General features: G+C 52.8%; 1 protein-coding gene across 1 annotated transcript in view; it reads left to right on the forward strand.

Annotated features, from left to right (window-relative positions):
* The first annotated feature begins 407 nt into the window (after nt 1-407).
* LOC133342934 (uncharacterized) overlaps nt 408-22,872 on the forward strand; it is a 29,668-nt gene continuing 7,203 nt past the window's right edge. Inside the window, 8 exon segments of the mRNA XM_061552332.1 lie at nt 408-622; nt 12,732-14,123; nt 15,020-15,087; nt 16,541-16,616; nt 16,618-16,793; nt 17,856-17,979; nt 20,512-20,685; nt 21,694-22,578. Coding sequence (XP_061408316.1) covers nt 13,905-14,123; nt 15,020-15,087; nt 16,541-16,616; nt 16,618-16,793; nt 17,856-17,979; nt 20,512-20,685; nt 21,694-22,578 — 1,722 coding nt within the window. The 5' untranslated portion in view covers nt 408-622; nt 12,732-13,904.

A 22,872-nucleotide genomic window follows, 5' to 3' on the forward strand; every position in this document is an offset into this window, starting at 1 on the left:
GCACAGCGCGCTAACCACTACACTACCGCTCCCCGCAAACAAAGGTCCCCAGTATATCCTTAACACACTTTTTGGGCAAGTGCTGTGAGCGAGTAGCACATATTAAGGTCTTGCACATTACACGAGGGGGTGAGTGGCCAGCACCACGCCCGACCGCCTTTGTCTCCCAAGTCGCATTATTTTTACACATCGCACCAGCTACTCATTTGAGGCTAAGCCGACCTAGGGGAGGCTCGGGGCCCACTGCACCACCCCTCCCCAGTCACACACACACTATCCGCGTATCGGAGATGTAAGCATACACCCACACTTAACTTTTTTTTTATACCGCAGCAGCAGCAAACACTGCCCTTCTCAAACACACTCTCTCCCACTCTCCCCGCTCTCTCTCCACCCCCGTTCTCTCTCTCACGCACACACCGCTTCACCAGTCGAAGCCGGGTCTCCCAATTCTCCCCGCATACAACCTCCACTCCGTTAGCTCTCTCTCTCTCTGTCTCTCATGGTCAACTCCCTCCTTCTCTATCTCTCTCCGGAACAGCTCAAGAGCTCTTCCCCCTGCGCGAGACCGGATTCATAGCGAGATTGGTTTCCTGCCACTGTGGGAGCGGACAGGGCTACGGTATGTGCGCATGTGCGTGCGTTTGTGCGTGTGCGCACGCGTGTGCATGCGTGTGTGTGTGTGCGCACGCGTGCGCGTGTGTGTCCGAGCGCGTGCATGTTAAGCGCGCTGGCGCTACGAACCTGGCGGCCCGAGTTCCGATTCTCGTTCGCGGAGAGCAGCACCAAGTGACGATTATCTGAACCGGTCCTGGGCCTCCCTGCCCCGAGGTCAACTCGGCCTCAAATGAGCTAATAGTATTCGCCCCAACAGTCTGTTAAGGCCGTAGGGGAACCTTTGTGTTTGTGTGTGCGTGCCTGTGTTCCAGAACACACAGAGCACATGTTGTGAATGCAGCCATGTACACGGTACACACATGGCATACACATCAACAGAGGCACACAGAATCGGAATATTCAAATGTACTGGAGGAATCCGATAAGCTCAAAATATATTTTTTCACAGATGTCGAGTAGGGGGCTGGTAATAACGTTACAACAGTAGGGGCGTGTCAGACACGCGCGCACGCATACACAAAGTAGACGCATAAACACACACACCCATAGATACACGTCTCAGACATGTGTATATACAGTATACACATAGGCACAGATACACATACACCCACAGATACACAGCGTCACAGACACATAGTATACACAAAGACACACAAACATTAATAGATATACAAACTCATAGACACACAGTATACACATAGGCACAACGACTACACACACTACACAAAGACAACCAACCCCCGTGTGGCCTTTAACAGACTGTTGGGGCAAGTGCTGCTTGCCTGCGCCGATACAAGACGGCACGGCACACGTGGGTGTGGGTAGCTTGCACTACGACCGGCCCACCTTTGTCTCCCAAGTGTTTAACGTTTACACACCGCACGAGGTACTCATTTAAGATCGAGTCGATCTAGTAGAGGCCCAGGACCGGTTCAAATAATTGTCACAGACTTTTTTTTTTTTAACCGTGAACGGGAATTGAACTCAGATAGCTAGAGTTGCGCTAACCACACACACAGGCTTCTTACATCATCACACAAAACCCCCCAGTTCACACGGATACACACGGTCCGGACAGACATGAACGTGCGGACATGACGTTTGTGTATGAATGGATGTGTGTACATTGTGTGTGTATGTATAGGAGCGGTAGTGTTGAGCTACGAATCTGGCGACCTGGGTTCGATTACCGCTCACGGCCAACACCAGTGACGATTACTGGTCCTGGGTCTACTCTAGGTCGACTCAGCCTCAAATGAGTACCTGGTGCGGTGTGTAAACATCACCACTAGAGAGACAAAGGCGGCCGGGCGTGGTGTTATAGCTACCCACCCCCTCGTGTGCCGTACTGGCCTTCATAGGTGCTCGCTAACAGCACTTGCCCCAACAGTCTGTTAAGGCTGTACGGGGGGATTTTTGTCTTGTATGTATGTGTTATGAGTTCAACTGAGTCGCAGACGTACTCTTGGAGGCAACACATTTGTTTAACACCAACACACGGGGTGACTGCCCCTTAAGGGAAGAACAACCTATGGTGGTGACTACCAGGATAACTATACTAATTATAACGTAACTAGCTACAATGGACCGGACCGCAGCTCGGGTCCAGGTCCACGTGTTGGAGACTCGGTAGAACGTAGGACGTTGATGAAGGCTTCTTTAAGATGAACAACAACGCCGGTCCCTCTGGGGGACCCGGCTTATATTCTCTGCGGCGTGGCTGCCTCCGCCCTTGGCCATGACCACCTTCCAGAATCCTCGAGCAGGATCCTGACCCGGACCACGTGACCACCCCGAGCCTCCACTTGAGGCCCCTTTGTAGACTTAACCGGTCACGTATCCTCTCGGTATCAACCAGAGTGCCATGGCCTTTAGTAACCCCGGCACACCCACACCCTATCCTGTAGGGCTAGCACCGCACGGCAAGCATGGTGCCACCTCGCGCTATCAACCAGCGCTCACCGAGCCCCTCTAGGGCTGGTACTACACCCACATCATAGTGGTGTCCGCAATGTCGTTACATCGTACGCCGTGCCTCTCTAGGGCCGGCCCAGCACAGTCTCACTACATCACCCCCCCCCCCCCTTCTTCGTAGCACTCAGCCATCCCGGCTGTCAACTCCCCCTTTTAAACGAACAAAGGAACAACCCCGATGTGTGTCTCAAATAAATACCCAAACCCCTCTATACAATATATACACTATCTACAAATATACAGTAACTAACGGAGAAAGGGGAGGTAAGTACAGAACAACAATAATCAAAAGCAAGGGAAGAGAGATAAAAAAAATGTAGTAAAACGCGAACACTCGGGACCCCCTCCATCACCAGCATCTCTCACCCTCACCGTGTAACAACACCCACAAGCACAATAAAGGGCAGGTTCAGCCAATAACCAATACGGCCTGCCGAGTGCGACAACCAACTGACGGTGTGGGAGCTTGTGTGTATGGGGATCACGAAAATTGAAGAGTCTTTGATCGAGTCCTTGTGGCTGGGCATCCATCCAGGGGAGGAATTTGCAAATGTCCCGTCGAACCCGGCTCCTCACGAAGAGCAGTCGGCTGGGCAGACGGGCTCTCCTCTCCAGAATCTAGTGGAGATGGAGCAGGTGGCAGCTTCGGGGACGTTAAACACGCGGCACCTGAGGACGGGATCACCTGACTCCCCTGAGGACCAACCTCAGCGGGTACACACCTCAGCTCGCCGGTCACATCTGACACTCGGCCCCTGCGTAGTGGAGATGGGGTGAATTTACGACGTCCGATGAAAGGCTTGAGGCGCAAGGGATGTACAAACCAACTCCGCCGACCCAAGCGCATCTGAACACACTGGGGCCGAACGACCCGAATCACATCAACCGGCTCCCTCCAGGGTTTAAACAATTTGGGTGAAGTACCCACCGGTACCTGTAGAAAGTGCAGCCAGGCTCTATCACCTGGAACCCACTCATGTGCAGAAAGACGGTAACCCCTCGGCCGCTCATTTGCCAATTGGCGCGAATTGGAATTTTCCCTGGAAGCCTCTTGCGCTTCCGAAAGCTTCTGAAGGGTTAAGCGCCTAGAGTCAGAAATTTTAGATTCAGCCTTATTTGGCGCGGATCGTAATTGGACATCAATCGGGGGGTAGTGTTCTCTTCTGTACATAAAAAAAATGGTGAGTAGCCGGTGGATGCGCGAGGGGACATTCTATAGGCAGCCAGGACATTCAAATCCCAGTCAAGCTGGGACTCGCTGACCTGATGGCTCAGCATGGAGGTCAGAGTCCTGTGCAGCCGCTCCACCATTCCATTCGCCTGGGGGTTGTATGGTGATGTACGTACTTTCTTTGTTCCCAGCAATTTGCACACCTCCCGCAGTAATTTAGAATGAATGTTTTTGCCCTGATCGGTCAGAAGACGCTCAGGGGTACCCTTGTCCATCACATAGCCATCGAGTAATGCCTCGGTGATGGCCGCCGCCGACTGGTTGGGGAGAAACCAAGCCATCGGTCAGCGTGAAAAATACTCGACACCCACTAGCAAATACTTATTCCCACGAGTGGTAGTGTGAAATGGACCAAGGATATCAAGAGTGACCAGCTCGTTTATGCGGGAGACCTGAATGGATTGTAATGGTGGACAACAGAGTTTTAGCGGGGGTTTCCGCCGCGCACTGCACACACCCTTTTAATAAATTTAAAACATCTTCCGCCATGTCAGGCCAGAAGAAGTCGAGCTTAAGTGTGGCTAGCGTTTCGATTTAAAGCTTTCGTGACTGCAGGGATCCATCTTCTTGGTTCTTTCGGTAAAGTCACGTAGAAGGGAAGCAATAAAATAATAAAAATAAAACATAATAAAATAAAATAATTCTCACGACGTTTCGGCCACAACGCAAGCAGCCGTCCTCAGGTGAAGAATGAGACATTACCAAGCTAGGAGCTAATATATACGCTGCGTTGGAGGTGCAAGAGCGCCTTAACAAAAAGAATGTGCATATGAAGAGGAATTTAGCATATTCATGGGAAATGCGTAGGAGGTGGGTGGGGGGGGCTTTCATAGTCATATTATGCCCATGCATTATGCAGGATCAACAGCACCAAGGGGGGGTGCAGTAGCATTAACAAAGGAAAAGAATGTTAATAGTATGTAGCTGCAGTTACTAAACAACAACGTAGAAAACTAAAGTATAAACTACATAAAAAACTAAAGTATAAACTGCATAGCACCATCAGTATACTTACTATACTCTACAATAAGCTGAGTTACTAACAACAAGTAATACATTACAATTCTACGTCGTAAAAAATATATATAATATGCTTCCATCTAAACTTTATTCTCTTACATCACACGAGCATACACCGTACTATATACTGCCATAGATAAACCCAACATTAGATTGTATTCTCCGCAGGGAATGGATTCTTTGCACCGCTGCAAGTTTCCCCCCCACGACTCACCCATTGATACGACGGTCAATGGTACAGCGTATAATAACAAATAGTATAACATTTATATGCTTAATACAATGTACAAAGTAATATATAGTATCGTAATTGTATAGTAAACATATAGCAGTGTGATACACATTAGGGTGAGTAGAATAATACATAGTGTTATATTAAAATGTATAAGGTATAGGGTGGTTTATAGCAATACAGTATATAATCTAATGTTGGGTTTATCTATGGCAGTATATAGTACGGTGTATGCTCGTGTGATGTAAGCGAATAAAGTTTAGATGGAAGCATATTATATAATTTTTTACGACGTAGAATTGTAATGTATTACTTGTTGTTAGTAACTCAGCTTATTGTAGAGTATAGTAAGTATACTGATGGTGCTATGCAGTTTATACTTTAGTTTTTTATGTAGTTTATACATTAGTTTTCTACGTTGTTGTTTAGTAACTGCAGCTACATACTATTAACATTCTTTTCCTTTGTTAATGCTACTGCACCCCCCCTTGGCGCTGTTGATCCTGCATAATGCATGGGCATAATATGACTATGAAACCCCCCCCACCCACCTCCTACGCATTTCCCATGAATATGCTAAATTCCTCTTCATATGCACATTCTTTTTGTTAAGGTGCTCTTGCACCTCCAACGCAGCGTATATATTAGCTCCTAGCTTGGTAATGTCTCATTCTTCACCTGAGGACGGCTGCTTGCGTTGTGGCCGAAACGTCGTGAGAATTATTTTATTATGTTTTATTTTTATTATTTTATTGCTTCCCTTCTACGTGACTTTACCGAAAGAACCAAGAAGATGTGGCTAGCGTCTTATGCATCCCCAGGTGCAACAGTCACTCGTGCACCACCCAGATGACTTTACCCCATAGGGCAGTGTGCACAACAATGTTGTCACGGCGCAACTCTCCATCCCAATGCATGAGCAATGCATCTCTGAGGATGACAGAGGCTACACCCCGTCGATCCCCACCCCCATCAACCTCCTTGACACGGCGTCGTAACTGAAGCAGGGAAGCATCCTCAACCTGGAGGCGCCCCCATTCCACATGGTCCAAGCCAATGACGGCGTCACGCACCACAGGACCATCGACTACCTCAGAGTTTTCAACCCCAGCCGACGCTGCAAGGGGAGGGGGCGAGTCCTTGGTAGGCGTTTTACAATGGCCCGAGCCCGAGAAACACACGCACCCGTCGCTCGTTGGTAAGTGCAACAGGGCATCCGCGTTCGTGTGTCGGGAACCTTTGTGATAGGAAACAGTACTCGAATAGTCCTGGAGGACGTCCAACCAACGTGAAAGTTGACCAGATGGCTGCTCAATACGTAGCGCGTACTGTAGCGCTGCATGGGCAGAATGCACCTCAAAGCGTCTGCCATATATATAGGGGCGATAATGTTGCATAAAAAAAACAATAGCCAAAAGTTCCCGGCGTGTGACACAGTACCGTTGTTCAGCCGGAGACAGCACTCTGCTTCCGTATGTGACAACACTCTCGACGCTATTGACAACTTGAGACAGAACAGCACCAATTCCGGTGTTACTAGCATCTCTATCAAGAACGAACGGCAAGGAAAAGTCGGGGTAGCGAAGGGGAGGGGAATTCACCAAGCCATCTCGGAGCGCAACAAATGCGGCCCGCTCCTCCCCCCAATGGAACTTCTGACCTTTTGCTGTCAAGGCATGGAGAGGTTTGGCGATAGTGACGAAACCGGCGACAAAACGGCGGTAATAGGGCGCAAATCCTATGAAACTCCGCACCTTCCCCACCGATGTGGGGGTCGGCCAAGTACGAACACATGCGGTTTAGTCCGGGTTCGTCGCTATCCCTGATTTACTGACTATCTGACCAAGATAATGAACAGATTTTTGGAGCAGGTGACACTTCTGCGGTTTAAATTTGAGGTTTGCCACACGCATTTTAAGAAAGACAGCACGTAACCGTTCAAGATGTTCTTAAAACGTACGGCTAGAAACAATAACATCGTAGAGATATCTGGCACAAGTCCCACTGGAGGCCAGCTAGAACCAGATCCATCAATTGCTGGAATGTAGCCGGCGCGGAATGAAGACCCATCGGAAGCCGATTGAATTCAAATAAGCCTTGCGGTGTACGAAAGGCTGTCTTGGGCTTAGAGGATTCATCTAGCGGCAACTGCCAAAACCTGGAAAGGAGGTCATGAGTCGAAAAATAGCATGCTCCCGCTAGAGCATCCAGGGAATCGTCCATCCAAGGGAGAGGGTACGCGTCAGCCACAGAGATCTTGTGAAGCTTACGGAAGTCAACACAAGCGCAAACTACCATCCTGATTTTTAACAAGAACAATCGGGGTTCTCCAAAGGTTGGTGGATGGCGAGATGATATCGGCGGCCAACATTTCATCGACCGCCAGCCGTACGTGTTCCTTTTCCGTAGTGCTCAGCCTGTAGGGGTTCTGCCGGATGGGAGCGGCGTCACCCGTATCGATGTGTTTACTCAAAAGCGTAGTGCGGCCAATGTCAAATTTGCCCTTGCTAAACACAAAAGCGGCCAAAACTCCCCCCTCTGGGACTCGGGCAATTCCGCATTTTCAGAACAAAGTTTATCCATCCATTTTTCATCAGAAACCGGTTGCGGCTTTGTATTCGATGCGACCGCCAATGCTGTTTCCCTCGCGAAGCGTGGGCGACGCATGTGCTCGCACGGTTGTTCATCTCATCGCACCATGCCATCCCCCCGCCAGCCTCCGCTTTGAGTGGAAGCGCAGGCTTGGACGGGTTCCACATCTTCGGGTGTATCCCGCACCTCACGACCAACAACCCCTTATGCTGTTGCAAGAGCAGGTGCGCCTGGATGCATCTTGCAACCTTGAGAGAAGACAAGTCGTCTTTGCCGACAGCCGGCAGGATGATGTTGAGGTCCTTTGCCAACGTCAACAATCTCTCAAGGACTAGCGAATCGACTCCATCGTGGTCCATCTTCGCGAAGGCAGCCTTTGCTCGCGCCAATAGTTCGCTATGGAAGGCGAGGGGTGTCTCGGCCTCCCCCCTCAACCAGAGTGCCATGGTCTTTAGTAACCCCGGCACACCTACACCCTATCCTGTAGGGCTGGCACTGCACGACAAGCTTGGTGCCAGCTAGCGCTATCAACCAGCGCTCACCGAGCCCCTCTAGGGCCGGTACTACACCCACATCATAATGGTGTCAGCGATGTCGTGACATCGCACGCCGTGCCGCTCTCGGGCCGGCATAGCACGATGACATCCCGCGATGTCACTACATACGTACATGTTTGTTTATAGGATGTGTGCACATGCGTAGGTCGACTCAGCCTCAAACGAGTACCTGGTGCGGTGTGTAAACATCGCTACTGGGGAGACAATGGCGGTTGGGCGTGGTGTTGACCACTCACCCCTTCGTGTGCCGTGTGCCGGCCTTCATAGGTGCTCGCTAACAGCAATTGCCCCGACAGACTGCTAAGGCTATACGGGGCATCCTTTGTCTTTGTACGTCTCTCCGGGTGTGTGGCGCAGAGGCTATTGCACTGCCCTAGGAACCCGGTGACCCTTAGTAGTCCAAGAGTGTTTGATTCCCGCTCGCGGCCAACATGTGTGACGAATATATGTACCGGCGCTGGACCTCCCGTAGGTGGAGAGACAAAGGCGGCCGGGCGTGGTGTCAACTACACAACCCCCTTGTGCGCGTGTGCCATGGCGGTCTGCATAAGGATGCTCGCCCATAGCACTTGCCCCAACAGTATGCTAAGTCCTAAACGGGGGATCTTTGTCATTGTACGGTCTCAAGATGCGCTTCTGCCTGTGTGCAGCACGTGTCGCCGAGTAACGCATTGCATTGGCATAGTTGCGCTCCGTGCCACGCACGCACATCACACACACAGTCACAGTCCCAACACAATTTCGCATAGACACGCGACGAAGACGGTTGCACAAAACAAAGACAAAGATCTCCCGTATAGCCTGAACAGCTTGTTGGGGCAAGTGCTGTTAGCGAGTAGCACCCATGAAGGCCGGCACGGCACACGACGGGGTGGATGGCCAACACCACGCCCGGCCGCCTTTGTGTCCCCAGTGGCGATGTTTACACACCGCACCAGGTACTCGTTTTAGGCCTAGTCGACCTAGGGGAGGCCCAGAACCAGTTCAGATAATCGTCACTGGTGTTGGTGGCCATGAACGGGCATCGAACGCGGGTCGCCGGGTTGGTAGCGCAGGGCGCTAACTGTTGCACCCCCCCCCCCCCACACACACGCACATTACACCCCCCCCCCCACACACACCATCATGTTACACACGTAGTCTTAACAGTCGCATAGACGCCTAAGTTGCACTGTCATACACACAGTCACGCACGGACGAAGAACCCTGGGCAGCTTTTAATGAGTATCTGGCGCGGTGCGTAAACATCAGCATTGTGGAGACAAAGGCAGCCGACCGTGGTAGCTGGCCACCCACCCCCTCGTGTGCCGTGACGGCCTTCATAGGTGCTCGCTAACAGCACTTGCCCCGACAGTCTGGTACAGGCTACACGGGGGATATTTTTCTTTGAAAGTGGTCCTACTATCCTGATCTTAGACCGCTGTTGAAAGTTTCAAGCGGAGTTCCATCGCTTGCAGCTGGCGTTGGCATCTTGCCCAAGTCCTCGTGGTGTCGAGTGGGAATGGGACTGCGGTTCACGCACATGCTACGGCTGCATTGGGTACCCAGTTCAGACCCCCCAGAAATGCTGACTGATGGGAAAAGCCATTCCAGCTATCTGGGGCCATCACTCCCGGGTTAAGCTTCATGGCCGGGAGTCAGAGTTATTTCCTTTTCACGTTGGGATGCGACAGGGATGTCTTCTGGCATAAACACGATTCATTTATCTTTTTTGACCACGTAGTTTGAGATGTTTTCCTTTGTTTGTACCAGAGGAATGAATATTCGTCTGGTGCGGATACATTGAGTGGATCCCCTTTACATATGTAACAATAGGGATGGCTACCTATTGTCACGTATGTTGATTATTTGATAATTATTCATCACTACTCGCTCTCAAGAGTTAGAGACGCTACTGCTGAACCTAGAACATGCCACGGAGAGATGCGGGACCTTACCATCAGCCCCCAACTAGAACAAAGCACCTGCCTGGGTATCTTTTTGTCATCAGATACTTTACCCTCTCAATTCCCGCTTGAGTAATGGTACAGTTGTGGAGAGAGTGGATGCGATTCCATAACTGATTAGTGTGCCTATGACCACCTTCGCTTGGGTAAGAGAGGTCTCACTCCGAATTAGTCAAGCGCATTACATTTTCGTAAGCTATGCCACGCTGCTGTGTGGAAGCTTCCTGGTACATCGCGCCAAACGAAGCTCTGGATCATCTCGGCCACAATTATGCTCTCGCGTATTTTTTGCTTCCAAAAGTAGACCCCTTTGATGGAACATCTGGGCCGGTTTGAAACATTTAGGCTGGCACGCCAGCGATCGATCCATCCTGGGTTTAACAGACTGGATTGTGTGGGGTGCTCACAGATCCTTGAGAGATCTGGACACAGTCCCCATCATCGGTGAGCTCATCCGGCAGGGAAACTACCTTTGTTTGAGTCATGCAGCCCCCATGCCCAGCCACCGCATGTCCAAGCAGCCTTTGAATTGCCAGATAGAGGGGGCTAAACGGGCGGGGCACGGGCTAAAGAAGAGATGGGCTGATATGATACAGAAGAATGCGAAGCTTATTGGATTTGCAGATGACCGGTATCAGCGGTGTCAAGATCGTCTTCTGTGGGTGGAGGAGGCTCGTGAAGGACGCTGCTGGGCAGTTGGAGGCAGTCGCTCTCCAATAACAGTGGTGGGCAGAGGAGCGATGCTCACAACAATGAGCAGAGCGCCGGGCAGATAACACGGAGAGGTGGCACAGTGGGGAGCACAGGTGGTGCATCTGCCAATCATCTCCGTCAACTCCTGGCACCTGGGTCTGTCCCGTGACCTGTCGGCGAGCCTTAAGACACTTTATGTGGCCTCAAAGTACACCTAGCCTGGCACAAACACCGTGGTGACGTCACCGTCACTTAGCGGCCCATGACGGATGTTGTTGCTGATTTAACGACACGCAAAGGCGCGAATTGCGTGCGCAAAACATCTCAGCCGTATCCCCACCTTCAGCTCTAAAGAGGTGACCGAATGTGTGGTGGTTATGTTGTCGTGGCTTTGTCATAATTGGGATTCATCAGTACAAGGACGTCCAGCAAAGTTCGCTGCTGCCGTATAAAAAAAAAGAAAAAAAAATTAACCCGTAAAAACAAAGTTTTTCACTATAAATCCTTTATATGCGTGGCATGAGTTTTATTTAATTATCTTGAGTAAGAGTTTCATTTTTATCACATTGGTATTTCAAATTAAATATGAAAAAAAAATGTTCCAAAAAAATGGAAAATTTTGGAAAAAAATTTTTCACGAAAATAAATTGTCACGCACAACGAGTCTGTGTGCAAAATGTCAGCTCGATTGGATCACGGGAAGTGGGTTAAAACGACCGAAAGATTTGCACGGTCGTAAGCGCGCAAGCAAGCAAGCAAGTGAACTTAAAATAAAGGCTTTAACAATATTTATTTGATCCGGCAAGGCCCACTGAGCTATATAGCGATTTTTCAGAAGCGACCTGTCCATAAGTAATAGCTCAACTGAAGCAGCTTATCACGTGGACATTTATAGCAGCCAATACTCTAAATTCTTGTTGATTCTAAAAGTCTTTGGGAAAACCGGAGGACCCGGAGATAAATTCACTCGACCACGGGGAGAGATCGAGGCGCAAACTCCAAATATATAGCAGGCGTCCGGGTTGGGATCGGGATCGAACCCACGACCTCCTGCATACCAGGCGAGGGAGTTAACAGCTCGCCACCGTGGCGCTCCTGACGTATGCCTCTGGGAGCGCCCGTTCACGTGGTTTCTTGTCACGCACAGACGTGAAGCGTGCACGAGCGCGTGTGCACGCGTGGCGTTCGCACCCCTCCGCGTGGTGTTGTCGAGCCGACCGGCACTGACGGCGCTCTTTCGTTTCTCTCACCCGGCTCATCATCCATCACTCCCCTGTCCAAAGTGTGGCGGGGCGATTGACCTCTGTCAGCGCAGAGGCAGGAGCTTGTGTTTTTAATCCACACGAGATAACCAACGACAAAGGTCCCCGTATAGCTTTGCCAGGCAGTCAGGGCAAGCGTTTCTTCTTGGTTCTTAATAAAATAATTCTCACGACGTTTCGGCCACAACACAAGCAGGACGGCTGCTTGTGTTGTGGCCGAAACGTCGTGAGAATTATTTTATGTTTTATGTTTATTATTTTATTATTTCCCTTCTACGTGACTTTACCGAAAGAACCAAGAAGATGAATCCCTGCAGTCACGAAAGCTTTAAATCGAAAAAGGGCAAGCGCTGTTAGCGAGCACATATGAAGGCCGGCACGGCACACTCGGTGGTGAGTGGCTGGTACCACGACCCTGACGCCTTTGTCTCCAGGTACTCATTTGGGGCTGAGTCGACCTAGGGGTGGGGGGGGGGGGCAGGGCAGGACCGTGTTTCACATAATCGCCACTGGTGTTGGCCGTGAGCAGGAATTGAACTCGGGTTGCCGGGTTCGTAGTGCAGCGCGCTAACCGACCACCCCCCCCTCCCCGCACATGCTTTTCAGGACTCACACATACCACGCTGACGCTTGGACATGGCATGCGGACAGACGAGGCCAAATAGGAAGGGTTGAGGCAGGTAGGCAGAAAGACATACCGACAAAACACACACGTGGACATAGGTGTCAAGGTCCAAGTTTACTTTGATCCGAAATAATTGTACCGCACATTTATACATTTGGAATCTATGCCACAATCGTCGCCCACCCCTCTACTGTGAAACCTTGGCAGGATCCTCCTAAAAAAAGAATCCTGAGCCTCAGTGAGGCTTCGTTGGGCATATAAGCGTAAATATACAGATAGGTGGGTCAACAACCCAGACAGAAGTTCAGACAGTTGAGTGGGTAAGTCAGTTGATACACAGGTAGACAGACAGGTGAGTAGGTAGGTAAGTTGAAACGTAGGTACACTAACAGGTGAGTAGATCAACTTTTATACAGGTAGATAGACAGTAAAATATATTAATTTGTAAGGAGGTAGTAAAACAAAAATACAGACGAGTATGTATACAGACAGACAGGCAGCAGACAGGTGGATAGGTGGACAGGTAGATAATTAGACAGACAAATAGGCAGGTAAGTAGGTACATATAGATAGGCAGAAAGGTGCATAGGTCGGTAGACATTTCAACAGGTAGTCATACAGGTAGGCATGCAGGTAAATACACAGCTATGTAGGTAGGAACACCAATAGCTGCATGGGTACACACAAGCAGGATAAGTGAACAATCGCACGGAACATTTAGCAACATCGATATACAGGTAAGAAGGTAGGAAACAGGTAGGTAGGTGGGTAGACAGTCAAGTTGACAGAGTAGCTGATAGCTATGTATATAGGCGGGTAGACACACCGACAGGTTTTTGCACCGGTATATATTTATGTGTATATACACGGGCAGGTGGGTAAACAACGCAAGTAAGTTGTTGACAAAAATATAAACAGGTAGGCACATTGACAGATAGGCAGGGAGATAGGTATACACATTGAAGTTAGTTATCCAGATAGGTGGATAGTTAGGTCGACAAAGAGATACACAGGGCAGCAGGTAGACAGGTTAAACGAAGGTGTAGACACAGGTGTAGAGTGAGCGTCTGGCAGAGGAAGGAAGCGACCCCCCCCCCCATCCATCCATCCCCAGGTGGCTCCCCCGCTTCTCCCGTCTCACCCACATCGCGCCGATGGGATCCATCCAGCAGCAGTGGCGGCAGCGGCAGCAGCTGCTCCTCCTCGTGTCGGCGCTCCGCTTCTGCTGCTGGACACCGCGGTGCCTGGGCACGGGCCCGGCCCCCCGGCCGCACATCGTCTTCATCCTCGTGGACGACCAAGGGTTCAACGACATCGGCTACCACAACCCGCACGTGCGCACGCCGCACCTCGACCGGCTGGCAGCGCAGGGGGTGCGTGCGTGTGCGCGATCCACGGTCCTTGCTCACCGCACCTGGGCGGGGTGGGGGGAGGGGGCATGGGGGTAGGGGGCCTGGGGGTAGGGGGCCTGGGAGGGGTGGGGGGAAGTTTAGCGCCAATGATTGCAGGCGACGCGATTAATATGCGAGCGGCGAGACAAATAAAGATTTTTTTTTTCCGAGTAAAAAAATAATTATTGATATATATTCAAGGGACTGCTGCGGAATAAGGGGAGGGTGGTTGAGCTGCCCCCCACCTTCAGAGTTAATAAAAAATATATACTAGCTCTACCCGGCGTAACATACGCTGATCTAGCATATCTTATTTAAACATTCACACAATTATTATTTTTTAACTAATATTTTTTAAATCAAAGATTTCTCTAAAGACACAATTGTCAATTTTGGGTTATTTTCCGACACTACACTAAGTGATCTGACTCTTGATAGAGCAACGTATAATTGGGAGCCAGTTGAGTTGTTGCAGACATCCTTCGCCTTTTATACATATTATTGTAAAAAAAATGCTTTTAAACCGTTGAATTGTAGGAAATAAAACCCTTCCGTGAAAGCGTGCGGTCATGCAGCGGTTAGCGCACCGCGCTACAAATCCGGTGACCCGAGTTCGATTCCCGCTCACAACAACCAACACCAGCGACAATTATCTGAACCGGTCCTGGGCCTCCCCTAGGTTGACTCAGCCTCACATGGGTACCTGGCTGCGGTGTCTAAATATCGCCGCTCGGGAGACAAAGACGGCCCGGCGTGGTGCTGGCCACCCACCCTCTCGTGTGCCGTGCCGGCCTTCATAGGTGCTCCTCGCTAACAGCACTTGCCCCAACAGTCTGCTAAGGCTGTACGGGGGGATCTTTGTCTTTGCGTGCGTGCAGGTGCGCTTGGAGAATTACTACGTGCAGCCCATTTGTACCCCAACCAGGAGCCAGCTGCTCACGGGCCGGTAGGTTATCGCGTCATTCACCGAGTGTAACGGACCAGTTCAACGAGTGACCAACGACGGACCAATTGTCAGGTTGACCACTCGATTGGCTACATTTACCTGGCTGATCGAGTGACTGTGGACGTCTGTGAAAAAGAGTTTCATTGATTATCGGATCCGATGCTGATTCCGACCAAGTGATCAGTGAGTTGACCAAGTTAAATGCTTGACCGCCTGACTAATTCATTTAAGCTATTCATCAATCAATTACCGATTAACTGATGAGTCAACTCATTTATTGAGTCATCAGCTCACTGGTGGAATGTTCTACCAATGAATTGAATTATTATCTGCTCAAGTAGCAAGAGACTCTCATCGACAGATTCATTTTCGGTATAATAAGTGACCAACTCATTTACTCATCGATTATATTAAACGGCCGATGATACATTGAAGAGCAGACTGAGCATTGCATAAATCTAATTAAAAAAACCCAAAGTGAATGGCCACTAAATAGCCGACCAAACAGCTGATCAATTGACCAACACTCTACCAAATCAATCCATCATCTTGCTCAACGCAAGAAACGGTGTGAACTCTTTTGATCGTGATAATTGGTTTTTTACCCTTCCATCTGGCAACAAAACTGACACTTTTTGTTACAAGGAGTCATGTTTGCATAGGCCACAATACCTGCAGTCATAATGGACCAGATGCGCTAAAAGGCGCATCTGGTCCAACCCATGTGAGACTAGGCTCTAAGGAAAGCTGTCTCGGGTGTGGATCAATCAACTTCAAGGACAGTGCACATTATGTTTTTTGTTTGCATTATGACTGCAGGTATTGTGGTCTATGCAAACATGACTCCTTGTAAAAAAGGCGTCAGTTTTGTTGCCACATGGAAGGGTAAAAAAACAATTATCATATTTTTTACTGGCGAATGAGGTTCCAATGGTCTTTTGATCGTGTTTACTTTTCACAGACTTCACCGTTTGTCACCGCTCGATGGTTTTTTGGGGACTTTTGGGCCTTGTGCTCATCAACTGTGGCAGTAAAACCCAGAAGAAACTAAACTAGAAACTATGTTTTATTTTAGTTTACCAGGTAAGACCCAACTGAGCTATAAGCTCTTATTTAAGAAGCGACCTGGCCACAAATGATAGCTCAACGAAGTGGCTTATCGTGTGGACATTTATAGCAGCCATTTACTCTAAACACGTGATGTTGATTCTAAATGTGCAGGGGAAAACCGGAAGATCCAGAGGAAAATCCACGCGACCACGGGGAGAACATGCCAACTCCAAATATATATATCAGGCGTAAGGATCGGGATCTAACCCACGACCTCGTGCATACCAGGCGAGGTAGTTAACATCTCGCGAATCAACTGTTCACCCACCTCTCCACCCACACCCCCCCCACCCATTCCCACTCGCCCACCCTCCGACGCCCCCTGACACCCCTCACCTCGCAGGTACCAGATCCACACGGGGATGCAGCACTCCATAATCCGTGCCCGCCAGCCGTCGTGCCTGCCAGCAGGAGGTGCCCACTCTGGCCGAGGCGCTGCGGGAGGGCGCAGGCTACGCCACGCACGCCGTGGGCAAGTGGCACCTGGGCTTCTGGCGCCGTGAATGCCTCCCCACGAGCCGCGGGTTCGACTCCTTCCTGGGCTCGCTCACGGGCAGCGCCGACCACTTCACGCACACCGCCTGCGCCGCAGGGGGGGGCGCCGGCTCCGCCGCCTGCCGACGGGGCAACGTCTGCGGCAGCGGAGGGGAAGGGGGCAGCAGCGGCGCTGGGCGTGCCACAGGCAGCATCTGGGGCAGCGGCGGCGGTAGACCCGGCGTCGAGGGCAGCGGGCATATCGGGAGCAACAGGGCCAGGCGTCTGGGGCTGCAGCGGCGAGAGAAGCGGCATCGGGCGTATCGCGAGCAGCAGGAGTGGCCAGCACACCGCGGGCAGCGTCTGGGGCAGCAGCAGGAGATATAGCATGGGCAGTAGATGTAGCAGCAGCATCAAAGGCAGGAACTAGGACAGCAGGGGCAGACTTAGGATCAAGGGCAGCAGCAGGAGCAGCAGCAGCAGTAATTGGAGGAGCAAGTGGTAAGGAGGGTGATGCTGCTGCTGATGATGAGAGGGCAGCAGAGTTTCAAAGTGGAAGGAATGCTCCTGCACGAGGAATTGACAAAGGCTCGAGCAGCAGCAGCATCAGCAGCTTCAAACGAGGTCAAACGAAGAAGCAGGAAGCTAAATTGAAATTGTCATCACCACCAGCCCCTCAGCCGTGGCGAGCGAGTCATGCGGGAGGGGCAGGGAGGCGAGCAGACACGAAGATGAAGATGATGGAGATGAAGAAGATGAAATTGAAAACTTCTGTCCACAAGAAGGCAACATTGGAGACGTCCTCGGTCAACATCGTCTTCCTCTCCCCCAGCTTCCTCCTTTCCGTCCACCTCCTCCATCTCTTCTTCACCTAACGATGACCAAACCGCCACAGGGACGGGCGGCGCCCCTGGCAAGAGGGCCGGGTCCCGGGGAGGTGGAGACTCCGGCACGGCTGCTGCTCCTGCAAGGCCCTCCGAGGTCCACTCCGACCAGAACGACGACGAGGCCACACGGGAGCCTCACCGCCATCACCACCACCACCAGCAGCAGCAGCACCACCACGAGCACCCCGAGTCTCCGCAAGAAGCAGGTCGAGAGCCGGGTCTCTTCCATCTGGGGAGGGTGGCGGCAGCGGCGGTGAGGCTGAGAGGGAAGACCCGTGCTGGCGGTGGTGCGGGGCTGCTGTGTGGCTACGACCACTCCGATGGAGAGACCCCGGACTACGAGGCGGCGGGGAGCTACTCTACGGAGGTTTACACGAGCGCTGTGCTGCGCCTGCTCGAGCAGCACTGGAGGGAGGGCAACGTGGGGCAGCAGCAGGAGGGGCAGCAGCAGGGGCAGCAGCAGGGCCAGTACCAGCAGCAGGGACAGCAGGGGGAGCAGCAGGGGCAGCAGCAGGGGCAGCAGCAGGGGCAGCAGCAGGGCCAGCAGCAGCAGAAGGGGCAGCAGGGGGAGCAGCAGGGGCAGCAGCAGCAGGGACAGCAGCAGGGGCAGCAGCAGAGACAGCAGGGCCAGCACCAGCAGCAGGGACAGCAGAGGGAGCAGCAGGGGCAGCAGCAGGGGCAGCAGGGGGAGCAGCAGGGGCAGCAGCAGCAGGGACAGCAGCAGGGGCAGCAGCAGAGACAGCAGGGCCAGCACCAGCAGCAGCAGCAGGGACAGCAGCAGCAGCAGCAGAAGGAACAGCAGCAGGGAGAACAGGGGCAGCACAAGCAGCAGAAACAACAGCAGCAGCAGGGGCAGCAACAGCAGCAGAGACAGCAGCAGCATGGGCAGCAGCAACACCAGCAGCAGGGACAGCAGCAGGGGCAGAAGCAGGGGCAGCAGCAGCAGGAGCAGCCGCTGCAGAGACAACAGCCGCAGCGGCAGCAGCATCAGAAGGGGCAGCAGCAGCAGGGACAGCAGCAGAAGGGACAGCAGACGGGACACCAACACGGGCAGCAGCAGGGGCAGCAGCAGGGGCAGCTGGAGCAGCATGAGAAGGGACAGAAGCAGGGACAGCAGCAGCAGCAGCCTGGGCAACAGCAGAAGGGACACCAACAGGGGAAGCAGCAGGGACAGCAGCAAGGACAGCAGCCACAGGGACAGGAGCAGCAGCTTGGGCAGCAGCAGAAGGGGCAGCAGCAGCAGAGACATCAGCAGGAACAGCTGCAGCAGCGGGGGCAGCAGCAGGAGGGAAAGCAGCAACACCAGCAGCAGCATCAGCAGCAGCCTGGGCAGCAGAACAAACAACAGCAGGAACAGCAGCAGCAGAAGGAACAACAGCAACACGGGCAGCAGCAGAAGGCACAGCAGCAGAAGCAGAAGGGACAGCAGCAGCACCAGCAGCAGCATCAGCAGCAGCATCAACAGCAGCAGGGGCAGCAGGATCAGCAACAAAAGAAGCAGTTACTACAGGAGCAGTTACATGTACAACAGCAGAAGCAGCAACAGCTACAGCAACAGCAGTTACACATACAACAGCAGCAGCAACAGTTGCAGCAACAGTTGCAGCAGCAGTTACACGCACAGCTAATTGCAGCAGGGGCAACATCAGAAGCAACAACAGCAGCAGCAGTTAGGTGTACAACAGCACCAGCAGCAACAGCAGCAGCACAATCATCATCATCGGCAGCTACACGGTCAGCAACAGCTAAATCGGCATCAAAAACAGCAGTCACGCGTCCAGCAGCAGCAGCAGCAGCAGCAACCACAGCAATCACGTGCGCAGCTGCAACTAATTGGGCATCAACAGCTGCATCAACAAAAGCAGCAGCAGCAACCACACGAGCAGCTGCGACACAATGGGAAGCAGATGCATGGGCAGTTTCAGCTACATGGGCAGCAACAGCAGCAGCAGCGTGGACAGCAAAAACGAAGGGGTCAACAGGTGGCGGTGGGGCAGCGTGGGCAAAGGCGTGGAAGGTGGGCAGCGAAGCGGAGTAGCGGGCAGCAGTGGCGCGGGGCCCGGGCGCTGCCCGCGAGAATGGGTGTGCTGAGGGCAGTGGCGGGCAGAGGTCAGCAACAGATGCATCAGAGAGAAGGGCAGTCTCGGTTGCAGCAGGGGCTAGAGCAGAAGACAGGAGGGCAGCGTGAGATGCAACATGCAAAAGGACAGCAGCAGAGGGAAGAGAAGCAGGCAAATGGGCAGATGCAGCAGCAGGTGCAACAAGGAGGAGGAGGAGAGCAGAATAATCGACAGGGAGAGGGGCAGCATACAGGATGGCAGCAGACAAAAGGGCAGCAACAGCAGGCGCAGCAGGACAAAGGGAAGCAAGTAAAAAGGCAGCAGAAGATGCAACGGCAAGGAGCGCAGCAGCAGCAGTGGCAAAAACAGCAGGGAGGATGGCAGCTGGTAACAGAGCAGCACGAGCAGCAGGTGCAGCAGGGAGAAGGGCAAGCAGCAGGAGCAGAAGGCAGGAGGGCAGCAGCAGAAGATGCAGCAGATAGGAGGGCAGCGGAACAGAGGACAGCAGACAAGCGGGCAGGAGAATCCGACTGAGGGGCAGCCGCAGATGCAGCAGACAGGAGGGCAACAGCACCAGAGAGGGCAGCAGAGTGGAGGGCAGCAGCATCAGAGAGAAGGGCAGCAACAGAAGCATCAGGCAGGCGGGCAGCAAACAGGAGCACAGCAGCACCAGAGAGAAGGGCAGCCAGAGTGGAGGACAGCAGCACCAGGGAGGGCAGCATCAGGGAGCAGGGCATCAGCAGGCAGGAGGGCAGCATCAGGGGGGACATCAGGCCAGAGAGCAGCCGGAAGTAGGGCAGCATCTGGCAGAAGAGCAGCAGGCAGAGCAGCAGCAGCAGGTAAAAGGGCAACAACATCAGGGAGAAGGGCAGCAGGCAGGAGGGCAGCAGCAGCAGCAGAAGCCGATGTTCGTGTACGTGGCGTTCCGCGCGCCGCACGCCCCGGCGCAGGCTCCGCGCCGCTTCGTGCTGCCCTACGCGCATCTCTGGAGCGTGGAGCGTCGCAGGCACCTCGCCATGGTCACCGCGCTGGACGAGGCTGTGAGGAACATCACGCGCGCACTCAAGGTGAGGGCACCTCCTCTTCCTCAACATCCGTCGTCAAAATCCTCTGCGCCCTCTGCCACTCCGTTTGAACGTCGCTCACCGACTCCTTCCACTTGTGCCGAGGGTTGGGGCTCACCGGACTGGCCATCCATCACCCCCAACCCCACCACCACTACCACCACACTGCAGGTCGCAAGAACTCACCCACTCGCTCACTTACCTACTCGCCCACTCACTCATTCGTACTCTCAACCACTCAACCGATCAACAATGCACTCATCCACTCACTCATTCGTACTCTCAACCACTCAACCGATCAACAATGCACTCATCCACTCACTCATTTGTACTCTCAACCACTCAACAAAACACCCACTCACCTACTCGCCCACTTACTCATTTATACTGATCAACCACTCAACAATACACTCACCCACTCGCGCACTTACTCACCGACTCACCCACTTACCTACTCACTCCCTCGCCCATCAACTCACCCGCTCATCCACTCAGAGCACTGCAGGTCACAGCAGCATGACAACAACTACAATAACCATCACGTGCTGCGCGACTCCACCATGAGCACCGACAGAAACCACCACAATCACCACGTTGATGATTACCACGCGATTTATAAACCCGGGAGAGCTTTGACGAGTCTCAAGACTCCTTTTCAGAAGGGTCCTGATACATTCAGATGTTTAACCAATGCCCCCCATTGTCATCATTTTTGACTGATGATGGTGCTGGTAACAATGATGTTGGTAAATACGATAACCATGACGATGGTGACACCAATAACAACCGTGTGGTGATCACGACGGGCATCGCTCGTTTTGCCACCCATTGCAGAGGTCTGCGGGTTGACCGGTGTGGCTGCCCTGGTCAATACTGCGGGTGCGCTCATTGTACCCAGTTGGCAACATCGCCTCCAAACTGCACAAGAGTCTTTGAGTCTGAAAGATAAATTAGGCTCTCCTAGGGCAACGCTGCCAACGTCGGTAACGCCGTCATCATCTTCCCTCCTAGCGCTACGGCTACTACAACAACACCGTCATCGTGTACTCCACGGACAACGGGGGGCAGCCGTACATCGGGGGCAGCAACTGGCCACTGCGGGGCCGCAAGGGCAGCTACTGGGAGGGCGGGATGCGTGCCGTCGGCTTCGTGCACAGCCCACTCATCCCGGCGCGGCGCCAGGGCTCCGTGAGCCGTGGGCTCATCCATGTCACCGACTGGTTCCCCACCCTGGCTCGCCTCGCCGGGGTCGACCTGCCCGCCTTCTTCGCGGCGAGGAGGAGGAAAAGGAGGCTGGCGGAAGGAGGGGACGGAGGAGCCGGAGGAGACGGAGAAGGAGACGGGACAGATGGCAAGGGAGGAGACTGGCATGGAGATGGGACCGGACGGGCGGATGTGGCCGCAGGTGGTGGGAGGGGAGGTGAAACGGGAGATGGGAGGGTGGGCCAAGGGTCGTGGGGCCAGGGGAGAGGTGGGAGAGAAGGTGGGACAGAAGACGCGAGAGGTGATGGGAAAAGAAATCAGAGGGATGGGAGCGGAGGTGGGGCCAGACGAGAAGGTGTGGCAGGTCATGGGATAACAGGTGGGAAAGGAGAACACAGAAACGCTATGACGGGAGGTCAGAGAGGAGATGGGACCACACGAGTAGATGTGGCTGGAGGTGGGAGAGGAGAAGGGACAGGAGGTGCGAGCAGACGAAAAGGGGACAGTGCAGGAGGACGTGGCAAAGGAGACGAGCGAGAAGGTGGGAATGGCGCTGGTGGAGGATCAGACGGTACTGGTGAGGGATCAGACCGGCTGCTCCTGCCTCTGGACGGCTTTGACGTGTGGGATGTCATCTGCCAGGGCAGTGAGTCGCCACGGAAGGAAATTCTACACAACATCAACCCGATGAAGGTGAGTGTCCGAGTCCTTATGTTGGTGGCCCGCTCCGGCACACTGCGCGAACATCTCGCCATGGTGGCTAGATGTTAACTACCTCGCCTGGTGTTCAGAGAGTCGTGGGTCCGAATCCGACCCTGACGCATATATATTTAGAATTTGCATGTTCTCCTCGTGCTTGCGTGGATTTTTCTCCAGGTCATAGCATTGAGAGTATTTGGATGCTATAAATGCCACATGATAAGCCACTTCGCTGAGCTATCATTTGTGGCCAGGTCGCTTCTGAAAAGGAGCTCAGTGGACCTTACC

This window comes from Lethenteron reissneri, chromosome 2 (genome assembly GCF_015708825.2).
Source record: "Lethenteron reissneri isolate LAM-NWPU_2019-01 chromosome 2, ASM1570882v1, whole genome shotgun sequence".
Lineage (NCBI taxonomy): Eukaryota > Metazoa > Chordata > Hyperoartia > Petromyzontiformes > Petromyzontidae > Lethenteron > Lethenteron reissneri.